Source organism: Coprinopsis cinerea, assembly GCF_000182895.1.
Source record: "Coprinopsis cinerea okayama7#130 chromosome 3 map unlocalized cont3.3, whole genome shotgun sequence".
Classification (NCBI taxonomy): Eukaryota; Fungi; Basidiomycota; class Agaricomycetes; order Agaricales; family Psathyrellaceae; genus Coprinopsis; species Coprinopsis cinerea.
In genome coordinates, this window is record NW_003307542.1 from 3,059,074 (window position 1) to 3,076,544 (window position 17,471).

The window sequence follows — 17,471 nt, forward strand, 5'->3', positions numbered from 1 at the left end:
ATTTCTCTGCTCTTTCCCTTTTTTTGCTCAAGCGATGTACTACAGTGTGACAGGAATTGGTACCACAGCTTTTATTGGGCTTAAAACCCACGTTTCCCCCAATTAATTCCCCCCAATGGCTTCCCCCATGTCCTCCCAGCCAGCCCAGCGAGACCAAACCATCCCTTCTATGCGCGCCGAGCCGTCGCATCCAAGGAATATCAGACCACCTCCACCACCTCCGCCTATGGAGCCAGTCAATCTTTACCAGAGGCGACTTCCATTGACACAAGGCTCCTTCGCATATTGTCGTGGCTTAGCCTTCTACGACTGTGCTTTCATCGATTCTTCATCGTGCACCTCAGCCAACGGTGCGTCAATTATCCCACCTCTATCCGGTTGTACCGTCTCACCGACTTTTGGATCATCTGACGATCCTGCGTGCAGATCACCTTGACGCCAAGATCAACGCGTTGCAGATGGGAAGAATGTCCTCGACGGACCGTTCTGGACGTGGCGAAGGAACCCCTGAGGAGCGATCTTCCTATTTGAAGCATCCCACCGCGTGCTTAATTGGAGTGACTACCATCGTGGTTGGCACCTGTGCTTTGTGCGCGTGCCTCTCCAGGTCGTTGCGCCGTTGATCGTTCAATCGACATTCGACGAACATGTGAGCTTATGTTACCTGACTTGTTGGCTTCATTTGTAATGGCTCGCATGGCTTCGGATTCGTACAATCACCATCGCGTTGCTAGTCGACTTTGCACTTTCATGATCGAATACAAAGTCGAATTGCCAAAACGGTCCAGCGTTCTATGTATGGGACAGTCAATGGCGTCAGACAGAAATACATGCCTACGGAGTAAGAGTAATCGACAATGTCTACAGCGTCCCAAGAAAGAATTAATCACAGCGGCGAGTATGTAGAGAGCGCACAAACAGCAAAAACTTCGGTTTCAAGTCCAAAGTTCAATCATGGTCCGACTCGGCATGGGACAGATACCACTCCATCTCTTCCTTGGCCTGTTCCCGCGCCCACCGGCAAATGTGTCTGACGCTTTGTAGGTCGAAGTCGCCCCTGGACCACGCCTTTGCATCCCGGGCCTTGGGAATCGGCGAATATTCAGTGGGCGTTACATCCAACTTCAAGCCTCCCTCAATCGCCTCGAAGAAGGCGCTCGGAACCCACGGCTTTACGTTGGGCACTTCTTGAAAATGGAAAGTAACTTCCGCCTTCTTAAGAGGTGTTACTGAGCTTGAAGTTGCCGAATGGGTTTCCTGTTCCTGGGATTGCGCCCATCGGGCGCTGATGAGCTGGAACAGGGACTGCGTTTTGAATTCCTTTGGAACCAGAAGCAGTCTGATGATTTCGAGTCGCGGAAGGTAGTTGTCCGTAGGGCAATAAAAAGGTTGCAAGAAGCTCCCAGTGACCTTGGTAAGATTGGAGAGGGAGAGGGAAGTCAAATGCCTGCAAGACCCTTGAAGGAACTTGACAAAGTGAAAATCCACCGAGTCAGGCGCATCCTCGAGGTGGGGGGAGTACGGAAAGGAGACATCCAGCTTCCGCAGGGCACATGAAGAGCGGTCGATGAACTTGTCGAGGATGTCGAGAAAACAAATCTCGTCTTCGTCTCCATCCTCGCCTGCGTCCGCCACAGGATCAGCTTCATGACCTTCCACCGTTAATTCGATCAATTGAGGACAAATAAGCTTTCCGAGGACGGAGTGGAGGCAGAGCTCAAGCAGGTCGATCGACAATGATTTCAGGACTGGGAGGAGGAAGGGGACGAGTGGTTCTGAGGTTTCAAGTTGGTGACCACTGGCAGGAACCGATGATCCGATCGCGAGGGAAAGATGCTCCAGACTGGAACACTGCTGAACGATCCGGAGAAGCTGACTGTTGTTCGACCGCGTGTAGAGTTTGAGGTCCACAAGACGCTGCAAGAAGACGGCGGGGAAGGCGAAGAAGGCCGCATTGATGTCCTTGAACGTTCCATCTGCGTCGAGGGAATCGATCTTAAGCATCGTCAAGGTAGGGATGCTTGCGAACGGGAACTGGTAATCACGTCGGAGCGCCGAACGGTGGCAATCCCGCATGATATACAGGGAAAGGTTTTCGATCGAATTCCAAGATTCATTTCCCAACTTCTCGACGCAGCGCGGGTGCCCAAGTCTGAGCGAAACAGATCGCCACGGACCGAACTTTCGGAGAATGGACTGAACATGCGGGGAGCAGATTGCGCAAAGGGAATGCGAAGAGCTTCCATACGTTTGGAACACGAGGGACAACGACTTCGGCAGACTGCCTGCACGTCGAAACCAAAGCTCCATCAAAGGCTCCAGTTGCAAGAATGGCTGCCAAGAGGCACTTCGACATCGAAAGCGGGGAAGGCTGATCTCGAAATCCTTCCATACGCTATGCTGGGTGAGTGCCGCCGTCCTCCATCGTTGGGATACGTGGGTAAGCGACAAAATTTCAGCTTTCCCGCGTATCCACCACTCGCTGGCAGCTTCTGCCGCAAAGTAGATGATGCGACCAAGTGTCTCGACGGGTAGTTTGTCGAAAACCTGACAGGCCAGTATCCTCTTGTGGTGCATGGCTGCTGCTTGAATTCCAGCCCGGTACGAGCGGAGTTGCGCTATCTGCGTGTCTAGCTTCGTGATTTCCTCCTCGCATCTCTTGTCCGCCGATTCCAGCTCTAACAGCGAGGCGCGCGCTTCCTGGACAATCGTTGGAGATGAGGCGATGGGGTCCATGGGTAAACGGCAAGAGGTCGGTCGTCAGTTGCGAATGGAGGAGAGAGAAAAAAAGAGTTAAAAAAAAAGTTGCGTTCTTCCCCAGCTGCGGACTTTTGAAATTCGCTTTCTGCCGGTGATTGAATCAATTTCAGCCTCAGCGGTTTGGCAGTCCATAGGCCCTGTACACCTCTGCTCAAGTGCGTTTCTAAAATACATACATTATCAGGGGTATCAAACACAAAATGGGACATTACCAACAACACAACTTAAGCCTTGTACAAAGCATCGAGGAACGCGGTCGCCAGTTCGCCGACCATGTCAGGTCCAACAGCACTCGAATTGCCCAAACCGTATAGTGCGACCATCGTTCCCTGCCCGGAAGGCGAAACCTTGGCTTCCCGGACGGCGTCCTTAAGGTCAGCGATGAACTGATCAACGAGTGGCACGGTCAAGCGCTACAACGGCCATTTTAGCTTTCGCTGGGCTCCAAATGCGACAGTACGTACCGTTACAGCGATGTGCACAGCGGGAGGTCCACTGAGGCCATTCAAATGCCACCCCTTCTTGCTCATGGCATCACCCACTTCCAAAACGTTCACGTTGGGGTGCTTGCTTCCGAAAGCAACCACGCTTGCGGGCGGGTCACCCAGGACGTACAGTTCGGGTATCGAAGAGGTGATGGCGTCAGCAATCTGTCGAGCACCCAGGACAATTGCTCGGCACGATTCGAGGTATCCTCTGAATAGATTGTGAGTCCAAGGCACTGGTAGAGACACCGGGCGGAAACCTACTTGGTACCGACTGCTTGCATGACAGCCCACGCTCCAGCAATCAGAGCACCAGGACTGTATTGAACGTGAGACAGCGAAAGCAAAAACGAAGGTGCAATTTACCGTGATCCAGCCAAGCTAGGGCTGGCGTAAACACCACCTGAAGCGACGTAAGAATTTCGTCATGTTTGAAGGATTAACAAAAGGCACGTACCAGTCCATGTCGGGTTAATGTAGTATTGGTACGCCCGGAGTTCAGAGCTGCGATACATAATCACAGATGTTCCCTAGAGAATCTCATAAGAATCATTCCCAATCTGTCCGGGGGTGAACGAACCTTGGGCGCAAATCCGTACTGGAGACGAATGTCTTCAGCCTATGAAAAATAGGGCAAAGGTGGAATGACACACCTTATGTGTATCACAGCTGATACTAGTGACACCAGGGAGCTTGAAGTCGAAGGGTTCAAGTTTGTACTTTCCTTTTCCATTACCTCCAGAAAGGCCGGTTGGCTCCAAGAAAGGCACGATGAAGCTACCCAGACAGCAGTCAACATGCAGGCCGATGTTGTACCGCACAGCCAAATCGGAGAGGGCGGCGATGTCATCTTGATTTCCGTCGGGGAAATTGACACAGGAACCAACAAGCTAAGAAACAGACAATCAGATTGGACCATGCGCGGAAGGCGGTAGCTATACTCACGAGAATGGTGTTAGCGTTGCTGAAAGAGAACGAGGAATAGGCGTTAGTTAGGTACAGACAGCCGCGTGACGAAACAAGAACTCGTCGATTACTCACATGGCCCGGCGAACGCGCTTGATATCAACCTTCCGCGAGTAAGGGTTCACAGGAATTGTGTGTACCTTGATCTTCAAGTAGGCCGCGCCCTTGTCAAAGGCAGCGTGTGCTGAAGCAGGGATAATGCTTTAAATGAGAGGCTGATGTCAAATTCCTACCCAACGCCAAAAGGACACTGGACACGTACATCTCCGGTTCAGTGATGCCCTTGACCTTTCTCGCCCAGTCGCGATAGGTCTTGACGGCCATGACAATAGACTCCGTTCCTCCAGAAGTCATCACACCAGCAGCACCATCTGGCGCGTGATAAAGCTTGAGAACCATTGCCACGATTTCGGCCTCCATTTTGCGCACTGCGGGGAACACGTCAGGATGGAGAGGGTTTGAGACGCAATAGCGCTCGTAAGCGGCCACAATGATCCTCTGCAAGTCGTCTCCGCCGTCTATGGGATTCGAAGCATTAGTCCAATGGCTTTCCTCGGTTCAAGTCTAAACGTACGATAGACCGCTCCAGAAAGCTTGCCCTCGCGCCACACGTTGGACTTGCCATCAAGCTCGGCGTCCATCTTGTCCATCTCAGCGAGAATCCACTCGATGGACTTGCCCTCTTCAGGCAATGCCAGATGTCGGGTCACGTCGGGGCCCTTTGGAACCAGCTTGTTCTCCACATCGAGCTTCGCCTTGTCCATTTGAGCAGCGACCTTTCGCTTTGTGGAAGGCACTCGGAGGATGAGGCGGACAACAAACTGTCGTATAGAATGAGTCTCAGTTAGCATAGTCAATTCATAGTGGGTTTGAGAACTCACCTGCGATACATAGTTGAACACCTCCTTCCCAGTGGTTGTTACACCTCTGGCTCGAAGATGTCTGTACGCCTTCAGCGAGTAAATGGCAATAACATAGTAGAATAGCGCGGATTTCGCGATATCTATCTTGGACAACGTCCCGAACAACGGTGCAAGCAGCTCCTTCGCGAAAACTGTTGGCAACGAAAGCGCCGTTGAAGATCTCGAGTTCGAGGAGGCCATTGTTTCCTGTAGATATACAGCTCAGTACCAACAACGATATCCATAATTGTTCAGAACAGTCCTGACCTTCTAACCAAAGTCGGTGGTTTGAGAGAAAGAGGCTGAAGTCGCGGCACAAGACTGCGCGGCGCTATTTCGGCGGTCTGAGTCACGTGTAGTGATGTCATTGATGATCGGGTTTCCGGTTACCTTCGACTCCGGATAGGCTCCTAACCTGTGAAAAGCCAGCCCTGTCCTGAACTCTCATGTCGAGCTTGGTATCCCATAATCCCATAGGACTAGGGACCGACATCCTTATAGGCCATGGCTCAACGCTTATTTTCTATGTGCGCTAACGACTTCTCAGTGTCTCCTGACGCTAGCGGACTCTGCAAGGAACAGTCTACCACTCACTCTCTCCGTCTAATAACTCGAATCTATGCTCGACGATGGCTGTGACTCCTTCATGTACCTGCGGTCGACTTGGACTCTATCGAGCGCGCTTTACTTCTGGACGCTCTTTGGCAAGACAGTTACCTATGGGACAACGAGGCTCCCTGGGATCAGCTCTAGTCAAGCGTAGTTCACCAGCGTCAGTGTTGCTTGAACAGAGGCGAAGTGCGTGGACTGCCATTTCCCGTCTCATTACTGGCGTCTCCCTGGTATTGGACTCATGGATCTATCAATGAAGTAGTGTCAACACAGCTTCGCTAGCACTGCGATTCCTTCCCAAGACGTACCTTTCTTCCAATTGGGCTCTATCGAAAGACGGTTTCTCCAATCATCTGAACCCATCCCCTTGGTATTTCCTTTCGAAACTACGCTGCGGCTCTTCTCCTCTGAACATCCACAGTCGTAGGACATGGGGCTTGGAACAGGTTTCGTATCATCGTTCATTGTGGGCTCAGATGTAAATCGACATCATGAATCAGCACATACCAGGTTCACTGAAGGCCAAAACCTGAGGATGCGACGAGAGGTAACCGCATTCAGAGGTCTTCTCACGAATGCCTTTCCTGGGACGCTTAAACTTAGTTTAGACTCAAAGATTCATATTCAATGTCTGCTGCTATTGCCATTCACTCTCCAGGACTTCACCGAGGGTCGCTGGGCAGTCATCTAGTTACGATCTCTAGATGACCTTTCAACGTGCGATCCTTTTCGAGGAAGCTTCTGCGAGATAAATATCAATACGGAGGAAAGCGAAGGGAATGGAGGATGAACCAACTTGATCGCGGTGATATCTAACTCGACAGCACTGTCCACGGTGGTTCGTCTCTTTGAAATGGCCATTGAGTTGCACAGCACTACTTGATCCCCTCCTTCTCTCAAGGTTAGTAGTACTCCTCGAGCTGGAACCGTAATTATGAAGAGGCGGCTTACGTGCTAAGTAAAGGGAAATCCAGGCGTTTCCAGTTGCCATTCCGCTGCTCACGTTTGCCGTAGTTCTCCAAACGCCTGGGCCTCCTGTACACTCGAAGGAAAAGGTCCACAGCCTTGCTGGTATATCTTGGTCAATGCCAATTCGAACACCCGAGACTCGATCGACTCACTCATGAGAATGAAGCGCAAGTCAATCCGGCCTTCCATGAGCATTCGTTCTGGGAAGTTTGGAATGGTGAATTGTATCTTCGAAGTGGATTCGAGCTTGACAGTATAACGAGTGGAGCAGTAGGAATAACTCCTGGCAGTATTGAAGAGCTGGAACAACGAGTTGGAATTCTTCTTTTGAGACGCGTCTGTCAGATCCTGCAAATGCTCTTTCCTCATTTCGAAGTTACAGATCCCGATAAGTTTGACGATCGCTGGCGCAGTCTCCAGTGTCGGCGCTGTATAAAACTCCTCTGGCCCGGAAGCTTCTAATGATCCAGCCAAAGGGGGTCTGTCCTTCGATAAATGGTGTCATCAGCATCTTCGAAAGCAGCGACTTGTCGTTGTGGCATAGCTGAAGCAAAGCGTCCAGGCAAGTGTCGAGCGTGTCTTCTAGTCCCGTCAAGCCGTAGACTCCCTCGCACATCGTATATATGATCTTCTTCCTCGTCTCGTTGTCCTTTTGTGAAAGACTGGCAAGGAAGGTTTCTGAATCCATTGCCAACTCCTTCTACAAGGATCATTTGAACTCGTTATTAGTAGCTAGTCGCTGCGTCTATTAAAGAGGCTACCTTCTCGGGTTCCGTTTGATCCAGCTCCACTGGCCCTGCAACTGTAGTCATCGTGTCGAGGGAGGGCAAGGGTATGCACTGGGGACGTTATCGACAACGCGACTCGACGCTGCCTTAGCTGGAGCATCATGGCCTTTCGTTTATACATGCTTGTAGGCCCCCCACGTGTGGCACGGGGTAGGTATTGAAACGACAAAGATGCACACGAAGGCTGGGTTTCCAGAGAATGAGGAAGGAAACTGTTGTGATTCAAAGCGTCCGGCACAGAAGGTTTGGCGTATACCTATCCGTCGCTTGGCGGACTCTACTCAGTAAACTACGAAATGGTACATATATCTTCCACTAACAGACGACACATGATCTTTGGCCAAACTATTCGTACGGCTTTCATCCGCGGGGACCCTTCAGGAGATCATCTATATTCTGAATACCAAACAGTGTTAGCTTGATACTGAACCTTGAGCCGAACAAAACCTTTCCTGGTGGCAATCTCGATAGTCCCTTTCAAAATCCTCTGCTTTCCGATTAATGTCCTGATATGTGATCACGTTCATGAGGCTCAGAAGAGAGCACACTTGCAGCAAGATTACACACCTGGTACGAGCCAAGTCAAAAGTACCGGTTGTATAAGCAGAATCATTCTTGCCCTGTGGCTTCGTTGAAACAATCACTGGCAGTTCTGATGATTTCCACTTCCCGTCTATAACTAAGGGATCAAAGGATAGCTCCAGTGAAACATAGCCAGTCGCACCTGATAGGCTCAGACTCGCGTCGTAGCCATTAGCACTTGCAGAACGAGTGTCAGAAGTTGGTCCTTGATGCTCGAATTTGAGTTTGAATGATCCACTCGAATCGCAAAAGATGCAGCAGGAGAATACGGTATCTGGAAAATGGGTGTTAAGGGCTTGTGGTTTCGATAAAGTACCTCAATACACTCACAGAACGCAATGAAACGAATGTCGATTTTGTTTGTTATCATCAACCGCTCGGGGAAGTTTGGTATCTCCAGATAGGCACGATGTATGTATACATAAGGCCTGTTGTAGGGCTCTTGTGAAGCAGTGGCCGTGACAGTGACAGTGTAACGGGTTATCACTGCGTCCCCCTCGTCGAAGTCTCGATATCGATTGAAAAGTTGGTACAAGGCGTTCCCATTTCTCTTGAGGCAGTGGGACATCAGCTGCTGAAAAGCAACCGATTCTTCAAAGGGCAGAAAGACACTTGCGAGCGCTGCAATCACAGGAGGCATACACTCGAATGATGGCGCCGCAAAGCACTCATCCGGGAGCATCTCCAAAATGAACTCGAGTGGCGTTTTGCTATTGAGAAAGTCGGTTTGAAGCATCTTGACTAGCGTGGCTTTGTTTCCCTTGCATATTTGTAGGAGTTCCTCCATGCACGGATGGAGATCGCCCTGCAACCCTGAAAGCGCGTACACCTCTCGGCATATGACGCGGATGATCGCCTTCCGAGGTCCATTGTCGGGATCCTTCAATCGCTCGATGAATTCCTCGTCGCATCCCAGCTTGATCTATAGGGTAAGGTCAAATCGTTCATCATCGGCTATACGATGTAAATCTATTACCCACCTTCTCTGGCTCTGTCAATCCTGGATCGACCACGTTCTTTCTCGTCAGATACGATCGAAGGTGTTTCCAGGGTTCAGAGGGTAAGAGTGCAAAGTTCACGAGTTCTGACCTGTTACAAGCAGTTGAACTTCGTTGCGACAGCGAGGCGCCTTATCGATTGGTTTGTACATGCTTATTCCTGTAGGGCGGAGCCACGAGCTAGCTGTCAATCTGCCCTCCGCGCCCAGCTGCAAGGGAATTACGCACAGCAACTAGAGCGCGTCTCGGCAGGGCAGTAAATTTATCATTACCCTCCTTCAATATGATTGTGACCATCATCGTCCCGATATCTGGTCACCACAAGCTGTATGGTAATAAGCGCCCAAGAATAGGCGCCGAGCCAAATAAATCACAACCACCAACATCAGGTAACCGTATTCAGCCGACAACGATGATGTGGAATGCGTTGACGAGAGCTTACTGTAACGAAATGTACAGCATGGATGCAACCGTCGCGCGTATTAAACAGCACAGAGAGCATCATATATACACCATCATACCCGGATATACCGTAGCCACCTACTACTTGAAGCGGGACACGATATACCCCACCGCCCTCCCAATCAAACTCTCATACCTCCCACCATCCATAAACCCAACCCGTACATGCGGCTCAATCCAAACCGGCAACATAACCGAAAACCACGCGATAACCCACACATACCCTACAGCCCTGGTCCACCACGTCGCCCTTCTCAATCCAAGCAAGCTTTTAGCTGCGGATATGACAGCACTTTCGAAAGTAATGGCAACGGCTTGGGAGAAGAAGAAAATGAGAGCACCCGTAGCACCGTGCCAGCTCTGGATAAGCATGTAGTCGCCGCAGTAGTGGATGAGTGCGGAGATGGCGAATGAGAGGTAGAGTTTGAAGGATCGTCGGAGGGGGGATGAATGTGGGAGGTGAAGGATGTCGGCAAGGTAGTTCGTATGCGCCATCATGAACTACATCCACCAAATCTTCATTAGCCGCCAAGATAATAGTCAAGAAAGAGGATGGATACCCACCCGTTTCATATTCTGATGCCAAACCTTACTACAAAACCCAAACCCAACCAAGTTCAACAAAAGGAACCACCAACCTCAAAACACTCGACACTCACCTCCAGCACCTCCGCACCGTATACCCCTCCCACACCGACCCATACATAAACGGCCATTCCTCCGGCTGCACTAAGCCAACCGCAACAACCAAAATAGTCCCAACACAATATACCCCTCCCATACCCCCATACGAAGCCATCGTATGCGCCAAAACACTCGGCTTGACCCACCACGGCTGCCACCAGAACCTCTGCCCCGTCTTCCGATCAAACGCAGGATTCAAAGTGAAGACAATTTGTGCGAGGTCGTAGACGATTAAACAGTGTACAAGGTAAAGCAGGTGTTGCTGGATACACCGAGATTTTGAGGTTTTGGGGAGGCTGCGGTGCGAGGGGTTGGAGGCGTGTGTCCAGCCCATGCCTCTAGGCGAAATCAAGAGTTCGAAACCCCATTTCAGCCTCTGGCTGAACGGAGCTTCGGATATAGCCTTCCCTCTCCCGTCATTACCATTCCCAGCCCTCCCCTCTTCTCCCTTCCTCCCTCCCTTCCCCAACACCCTCTGCACATCCGTCAACAGCACAAAATCCGACACGATCCACAAATTCGTCACAACCCACAACCCCTGACTATAATCCCCAACAAGGTCCTCCGAAGCCGTAAAACCCACCACATAAACACTGAGCAAAGCTATGGGGATGAACCATAACCACCTATCGCGCGAGGGTCGGACCGTGAGGCTGAGGAGGGAGAGGACCTCGATGAGCACGAGGTAGAGTGGTGAGTAGTCGGCTTTGCCCCTCATTTAGGGAGGGTTTTGGAAGAGATGTCGAGAGCGGTCACTGAGTCTGTGCGGCATGGTGATTGTTTACTTCCCGCACGTCAAAGGTGGTCATCATCCCTTGCGGATGGCGGACGTTGAAACGGTCGGGGACGTCGGACGGGGAGCGAATAGCGGGGGCCTCAACAGAACAAGAGGAAAGAGGGCCAATCGCATTGGATAACATGGTATACAGCATATGTACAAAACGACGACCATAAAGACACAGATTATACACAGTACGTGCATAGCCAACCAGAGCCACAACAACATCCACACCATCCTAACGTTACTACTAATTCACTAATGGGAGGAAGCCATAACTGTAACCATAGGTATCATCAGGTAGTCATAGGTAGTAGGAAGAAAGGGGGAAGAGAGCGAGCGAGCGAGCGAGCGAGGGTGTAACACAGGGAAGATGCAACATAAAAAAAAGGTAGACATCAAGTAAAGAGACAAAGACTTAAGACGCAGGCCAATCACGTCTTCACACCCAAAAACAACAACCCCCTCTTCGTCAACTCAACCGCCTCCTCCAAATCTCTCGAATCAGCACTCGTCCACCTCATATCATCAGGCAGCTCATCAGGATTCTTCCCCGACCTCAGCGCAGTATCAAAGGCCGATTTCCGAGCGTTTAACTGCGTCATCCGGCGTGGGTCAGAGTGTCCCGTGAACAAAAGGAACGCGGTGCGAGGAGGGAGAGAAGAATGGATAGTCTGTAGATGGGTGTTGAGCGTTTTGAGCGTGGCCGTAATCTGCTCCGGGGTTGCTGGTGGGTTGGGAGTAGGAGGAGTAGGCGAATCGGCGGTAGCACGCTGCGTTATCCCTACACAGAACATCATCAGCCAACCTCCCACAAAAGAACGAGTAAACAAAAAGACACGCACATCCCAATTGATCAGCCAAACCCATCAACCTCCCAAACACAAAATCATGCGACGGAACAGCACCAAGCAAATTCTGCACAACCTCTTCATCACTCTTACACGCCAACGCAGTCGTGGCTTTACTCCCATGCATCTGCGCCGGATTCCCAAAATCCACAACAGCAGACCGGATCGTGCCAGGCCCACCACCAGCCCTCCGGTTTGCCCGCGACATCCTCTCAAAGATGGACTCCTGGTCGGTTTTGTACTCGCCAAAACCAGGCCCTTCTTCGAGTTTGCGTCGGAGCAGGTCGAGACAGGCGCGTGCGTCTTCTTCGGGGTCGTGCCCTCCTTCACCCCGCGTTTGGATTTCGCGGCCGCACCATTTCTTGGTGAGCCAGGCGAGACCGGGTTTGAGTGGCCGGCCGCGCGGGTGGTGGTACATCAGAGCCGTGTCGAGGCAGTAGGGGTGGCAGATCTTCAGAGCCTTCAAGTCGGATTCCAAGGAATGCCCCAAGAGGATGGGCGTAGGCGGCGGCGGCTCCGTTGACGGTTGCATCGAAAAAGGGTTGGTGGCGGGAGGAGAAAGCAGTTTGATGATGTGAGCTTGGACGTCGGCGAGCGTGGTGGTCACAGAGGACAACTGTTCAGCGGTAATTCCAGAAAATCTGGGAAACGTATGAGATGCTGCCAAGTGAACACAAAAGATTGCACTGACCTAGTGAGATAGTCCGTGATTGGCTTGGAGGGCTTCACCAGCTGGTCGTACACCACGCAGCCAGAGTGGTAGTCAATGAGACAGACCCGAGTCAACTCCTTCCCATCTTCCGTCATACACTGTCACAGTATGAGCAAAGGCGAGAGAGACGATTACAGCAGATACTCACCATTTCACAATCAATGGCATAAATCCTCTGCTTCGACCCAGGAACAGGCGGGTTCGCAGGCTGCGGCGTCTCCAACCACCCACTCGGCTTCTCAAACACATCCGCCATATACGACGGAATCGGGTACTCATTCTCAATCATCTGCTCCAACGACAACAAATACTGCGTCGGATCGTCCTTTGGTCGTTCTGCTAATAAACGGACGTCTTTGAATCAGCACCAAGAACGAAATGCCCTTCAAAGAGGTTTAAAGAGAAAAAGAAAAACGCACATTTCAACCTCTGATTCATCCTCCGCCTCTTCTCCTCCTGCGTAACCGTACTATTAAAAAAGGTGCTCATAACACTGTGCATCCTAGTCTGGTCCCCCGGCGCGCGAGTAGGACACGCGTGGCTGAACGTAGTCGCAATGAACGGGATAGCAGCGGCGTTCGCAGAGCTCTCAGACGACAACAAAGGAATGGCGAGCGGTAAATTGGGGTTGGTGGTCGCGTTGGTCGGGATTGGGGGCATACCGAGCAGGTCGTTGGTCAGTCCTGGGACCATGAGGACTACAACCCTCTGTACGAGTTGGCCATTCTAAGAAAAGTATTGGGGATTGCGGTTAATGTGGGCGTCGTCGATCATGAATGAAGTGGTGCGCGCACCTCTACGCGAAGCCATCCTGGAGGCGGGGCGTCGGCGACGAGATGGAGAGCCAGATCCCTCACGTCCTACCGTTCTTGTTAGCTTGGGCTTCATTCAAAGACAACGACGACGCACCTCGATGCCAATAGCATAGTTCCTCCTCAGAATTTCATGGTTCGAATACATAAACCTCGGCTGCGCCGTCTGGTAATAATGATACGGTGAGTAAACCCACGGCTTATACCCATAGTAATCGTGAACGAAAAGGACAGTCATGGCGGTTAGCTGAAAAGAAAAACAAAGGGCCCTCTGCGGGGGTTTCACCCGTCTTGCCTTTGACAGGCCAGGAACTGCACAAAAGAAACGAGGCACGAAAAATTGAAAGAAAACACACACACACATCCAATTTGGCCTCGTTTTTGACCTGTTTCTTCTTCTTCCGTTTCTCGATTTTCGTCCAGCCATTACTACCGTCGTCGACTTCGTTCATCCCTGCTATTTTCGTCTTCTTCAAAGCAGGTCCCTCTGCTGCGCTGTCTGCGCCGCCCTGCACCCGTTTCATGGTCAAGGTCAGAACTGTGGTGACCGTTGGTGCCAAAAGAAAATGTTGCCGAAAATGTATAAACCTGCTTGGTTTTGCTTGGCTAAGCGCTGGTCCTCGGATCCCTCTTCGACTCAACGCGGGGTATTTTCATTTTTGACTTCACTTCTGACTACTTACTACTACGTACTAGACACAACATTTTGGCTTGGGGTACAAATATACGGAATGTAATAAAGATAAAAAAAATGAGCACAACATGGACAGGCTACAACAAAAGTATGCACGAAGCGAATGGAAAAATGCAGGGTGTAATTGATTGCAATAAAAGTGTCTCCAAAATGAAATCCGAAGCACGAGCGCAGGTCCATGCCATGATCATGAAGAACGTAAACGAGATTAAACATTAAAATAAAGACGAAAAAAGGCCAGAACGTGAAAAATGACGAAGATGCTGGTTACAGGTCATCTTCCGGATCCCAACGCGAGATCTTGTCAAGAGGTCGCCAATAGTACTGCTTGTACTTCTTGGTTTCGCTGCGTTTTGCAGGCCGGGGCATCATGCTGCGAATTAGCGCTGCACGATCCTGGTCCTCATCCATTTCGGGAACATAGAACCACTGAGCCTCCAAAGGTCGATCGGAATCATCCTGGAAATGGGACACCAGTCAGCAGCGCCTATCACAGACAAGGACAGGCTACACACCTTTCCACTGCTGTCGACCTTTCCAAATACACCGCTCCCTCTCGGCGCCATACCAGTATAAAGGATGCGGTTCACGACCTTCCTCCACTCCTTCTCCGTCTTCTGCTCCTTAAGGTACGGATGGGTCTGAAGCACAGTCCTGCAAAGGACAGACACGGCCATAGAAGATGCCCGCGACGTCGCCATACACTCGATAAGCATGCCCTTCAGCTCCTCATCAAATGGCTCAGCCGGTCCATCAGCAGGGTCGACCTTCTGCGGCGAATCATGCAAAAACTGGGGCGCTCGTGACCGTCTCGTCTGTTTCTTTCTGGCCTTGGTCTTCGATGGTCCCGCTTGAGGCAGCTCATCCTCCGCCATGGCATCATCGTCGTCGGCCTGAGGGGTTTTCGCCAACTTCTTCGTCTTCTGTGAACGGTTAGCTTCCGATGTCGAAGCAGGCTCAGACGCAACCCGCTGTTTCTTTGACGGAGCTTGTGAAGCAGCTTGAGGCTGTTTTCGCTTTAATGACTTTGATTTAGTGGAAGCATCGTTGTCCGACTGCGTTTGCGAACTCTTGAGGCCGCTCTTGCTCTTCGATTTCTGCTTGGACGATGAAGCTGAAGGTTCTGGGGTGGCCGATCGTTGCTTTCCGGCGCCTTGTAGCTCGACTGACGGGGATACTGGGTCTGTACTGGAGCGTGCAGCTTCTGCAGAGCTGGGCGGTGGTGGTGATGACTGTGGTTCGGCGACGGCGTGCTGGGGCTTGGGAAGACCGGGGGATGTCAAGTCTTTAGACGGCGTTTCCAGTTCGAGCGATGACGTCTTGTCGATGGGGTCGGAGGAAATCTTTGAGATGCGTGGTCAGCAAGATAAACGAGGCAGTAAGAACAACAAAGGAACTCACTGCGTCATCAGTCAAAGATACTTGAGCTTCATGCACTGGGCTTGAACTGACATCAAGGTTGGCGTCATGAGTGGGAGGCTCTTCAAGCGACAGAGGTGGTGGTTCGATCCTAGGAGACAACGGAGGCATCGACATCGGCGAAGATGGCGCAAAGGACAAAGGCGAGACTGATCTGGACAGGGACGGGAGGCAGCCTGACATCGGGGACAAAGGTGGAGAGGAGGGTGGGAGGGGAGAGGAGTAACGTCCATTTCCGTCGCACTCTGGGGTGAGTTCTTTGGCACTAGGTGCGGGAGATGTAAGTCTGGATAGCGGTCCATCCAAAAGTGCGGGGGAGGGTTCTTTCTCCGCTGTCACCTCGAGACCATTATCAACACGATCTTGGTCACCCGGAACTTGCAAACAGGCTTCTGGAGGTTTGGAAGATTCCACAGGTTCCGAGATAGGCCGTGCCGTAACCGATGGTTCCACTGACGAAGGACGAGATAGAGTAGGCATGGATTGTCGCAATGGGATTCTTGGCAGGCCAGCGGTGGTCGTTGCTTTCAATGCCAGTGGATCGTCCTTCCATTGCCCGCGTTCTGCAGACACCCGAAAAAAGGTCGCTCGAAATCCACCATTTCCGTACCCGAACCCATCATCGCCCTCTCCATCATGCGTGACCCCTTCTTCTTCGCTGTCTGAGAAATACGTGGACCCGTGACCTGGAGTGCTTTCACTTGTGGTTTCCGAGTCCATTTCCGGAAGACTCATTTCTGCGTCGTCTCTCGGGTCCCCAATGTCGAACTCGGAGGATGGCGGCAGGTCGGTCTCGTCCTCAAATGCGTATTTTGGCCGGGCGAATGAGGCATATTGGGGCTGCTTGGGTGAGACGGGTAGCTGACTTTCGTGTTGGATCCAAAGGGACGGCGGATCATCTGAGCGGTACTGTAGGGGTGCCAACTCGATACCGCTACCCAGCGTTGGGCTCGACTGAATGTAGGGGTGATGGTGGGAATGTCGCGAGGAATATGGAGTACCAGGGGGGGAGGACGACCGGGGCGGGGACGAAGAGAGGATCGCATGGGCCCTGCGGTAGCCCGTCATCGTTTCAAGCGGCGGCAACACTGTTCTCGACATCGAGGACTGTTTTTGTGGTATTCGCGTCAAGGACGACAGCGGGGGGAGAGAGTGGGACATGGCTGTTGATGATAAGCAAAGGCATCACGTGCAAGGGCCGATTCCAGTAAACGCGTTTGGCGCGCCGAACCAATTTCGTTCAACTCCGCCCTGGTCACGCGTCTTTTCGCGTCGCTCGAATTAGGGGTTAGGCCGCAGGCGAAAACTTGGCGAATACGAGAAAAACTCCCATTCCTGCTCAGCAATTGGGTCAACGATTTATAAATGAGGTCAAAAGAGGACTCACCACTCCCAGTGCATAAAGGCCCTCAGACAGAGGGTCAGAGCAAGTTTTCCGCCTGTGGTTCTGGGCTACCAACTTCGTCGATCTTTGGCGAGGTAAACCACAAGATAACGGCCAGAGGTAAATCACCTCCATATGGTTTGCACGGCCCCTAGCGATGGTATCCGCTGCGTGTGGGTTGGAATCACACTCAATCACATTAAGTGCTAAGAAGAAGGTACGTTGGGCGACGCTGAAGGTCCCGTGAGATGAAGAGGAAGCGATCATTGACCTAACCATATCGGAGGTTGGATACCGCCGACATGTCTAGGGACATGAGGCGGACGGTACGTTGTGCCAGTCCGACATCAGCCATGATTTGTGATTAAACACTAGCCTGTGCACGATGCACACCGTCGAGGCCCGTTCGTCTGTTCCAAAGCCGGCAGCCCCGGGCCACATCGAGTGAGTTAACCTAGCAATGGCGTTGTTGAGACTACTGTCTCTGCGAGAAAGGTTAGGACATACCTTCCACCGCAGTCAGAGGCCACGCTGCTTCGTCTTCGACGCGGGCGCTCAAGTGCGATTGCGAATTGTCGATGCTGATCCGGCTGTAGTATCTGATGGAGCACTA

At 51.7% G+C, this 17,471-nt stretch overlaps 6 protein-coding genes across 6 annotated transcripts; 1 reads left to right on the forward strand and 5 right to left on the reverse strand.

Annotated features, from left to right (window-relative positions):
• Positions 1-127: 127 nt before the first annotated feature.
• On the forward strand, positions 128-623 carry CC1G_02301 (hypothetical protein; the record flags this gene model as incomplete). The annotated part of the gene is made up of 2 exons (XM_001830798.2): positions 128-350; positions 427-623. 2 exons carry the CDS (start codon positions 128-130, stop codon positions 621-623), a joined length of 420 nt encoding a protein of 139 aa, XP_001830850.2.
• Positions 624-751: 128 nt separating this feature from the next.
• Positions 752-2,577, reverse strand: CC1G_02302 (hypothetical protein; the record flags this gene model as incomplete). Its single annotated transcript, XM_001830799.2, has 1 exon — positions 752-2,577. The coding sequence occupies one exon, from the start codon at positions 2,575-2,577 to the stop codon at positions 949-951; it is 1,629 nt and encodes a 542-aa protein (XP_001830851.2). The 3' UTR covers positions 752-948.
• Positions 2,578-2,984: 407 nt separating this feature from the next.
• On the reverse strand, positions 2,985-5,406 carry CC1G_02303 (sphinganine-1-phosphate aldolase; the record flags this gene model as incomplete). Its single annotated transcript, XM_001830800.2, has 13 exons — positions 5,381-5,406; positions 5,093-5,320; positions 4,786-5,032; positions 4,474-4,729; positions 4,287-4,412; positions 4,191-4,209; positions 3,899-4,135; positions 3,826-3,864; positions 3,703-3,775; positions 3,612-3,648; positions 3,510-3,563; positions 3,225-3,456; positions 2,985-3,173 (listed from the first exon to the last, which is right to left on the reverse strand). Exons 2-13 carry the CDS (start codon positions 5,312-5,314, stop codon positions 2,985-2,987), a joined length of 1,731 nt encoding a protein of 576 aa, XP_001830852.2. The 5' UTR covers positions 5,315-5,320; positions 5,381-5,406.
• A 1,318-nt stretch (positions 5,407-6,724) lies between these two features.
• Positions 6,725-10,926, reverse strand: CC1G_02304 (hypothetical protein; the record flags this gene model as incomplete). The annotated part of the gene is made up of 8 exons (XM_001830801.2): positions 6,725-7,175; positions 8,050-8,155; positions 8,207-8,338; positions 8,395-8,986; positions 9,045-9,153; positions 9,748-10,025; positions 10,089-10,116; positions 10,184-10,926. 8 exons carry the CDS (start codon positions 10,924-10,926, stop codon positions 6,725-6,727), a joined length of 2,439 nt encoding a protein of 812 aa, XP_001830853.2.
• A 374-nt stretch (positions 10,927-11,300) lies between these two features.
• On the reverse strand, positions 11,301-13,917 carry CC1G_02305 (ribonuclease H). Its single transcript, XM_001830802.2, has 8 exons — positions 13,724-13,917; positions 13,459-13,527; positions 13,344-13,409; positions 12,969-13,275; positions 12,698-12,888; positions 12,529-12,647; positions 11,832-12,478; positions 11,301-11,770 (listed from the first exon to the last, which is right to left on the reverse strand). The coding sequence occupies exons 1-8, from the start codon at positions 13,883-13,885 to the stop codon at positions 11,421-11,423; spliced, it is 1,911 nt and encodes a 636-aa protein (XP_001830854.1). The 5' UTR covers positions 13,886-13,917; the 3' UTR covers positions 11,301-11,420.
• A 405-nt stretch (positions 13,918-14,322) lies between these two features.
• CC1G_02306 (hypothetical protein) lies at positions 14,323-16,635 on the reverse strand (the record flags this gene model as incomplete). The annotated part of the gene is made up of 3 exons (XM_001830803.2): positions 14,323-14,514; positions 14,571-15,398; positions 15,457-16,635. The coding sequence occupies 3 exons, from the start codon at positions 16,633-16,635 to the stop codon at positions 14,323-14,325; spliced, it is 2,199 nt and encodes a 732-aa protein (XP_001830855.2).
• Between the last annotated feature and the right edge of the window lie 836 nt (positions 16,636-17,471).

Bases quoted from the DNA above. Each gene is read 5' to 3' on its own strand.
- CC1G_02305 (XM_001830802.2), bottom strand. From the start codon at position 13,885: ATGAAACGGGTGCAGGGCGGCGCAGACAGCGCAGCAGAGGGACCTGCT. The intron at 13,528-13,723 runs GTGTGTGTGTGT...CATTATTACCAG, and splicing joins AAAACGAGGCCAAATTGGAT to ACGGCGCAGCCGAGGTTTAT. The intron at 12,648-12,697 runs GTGAGTATCTGC...ATACTGTGACAG, and splicing joins ATGCCATTGATTGTGAAATG to TGTATGACGGAAGATGGGAA.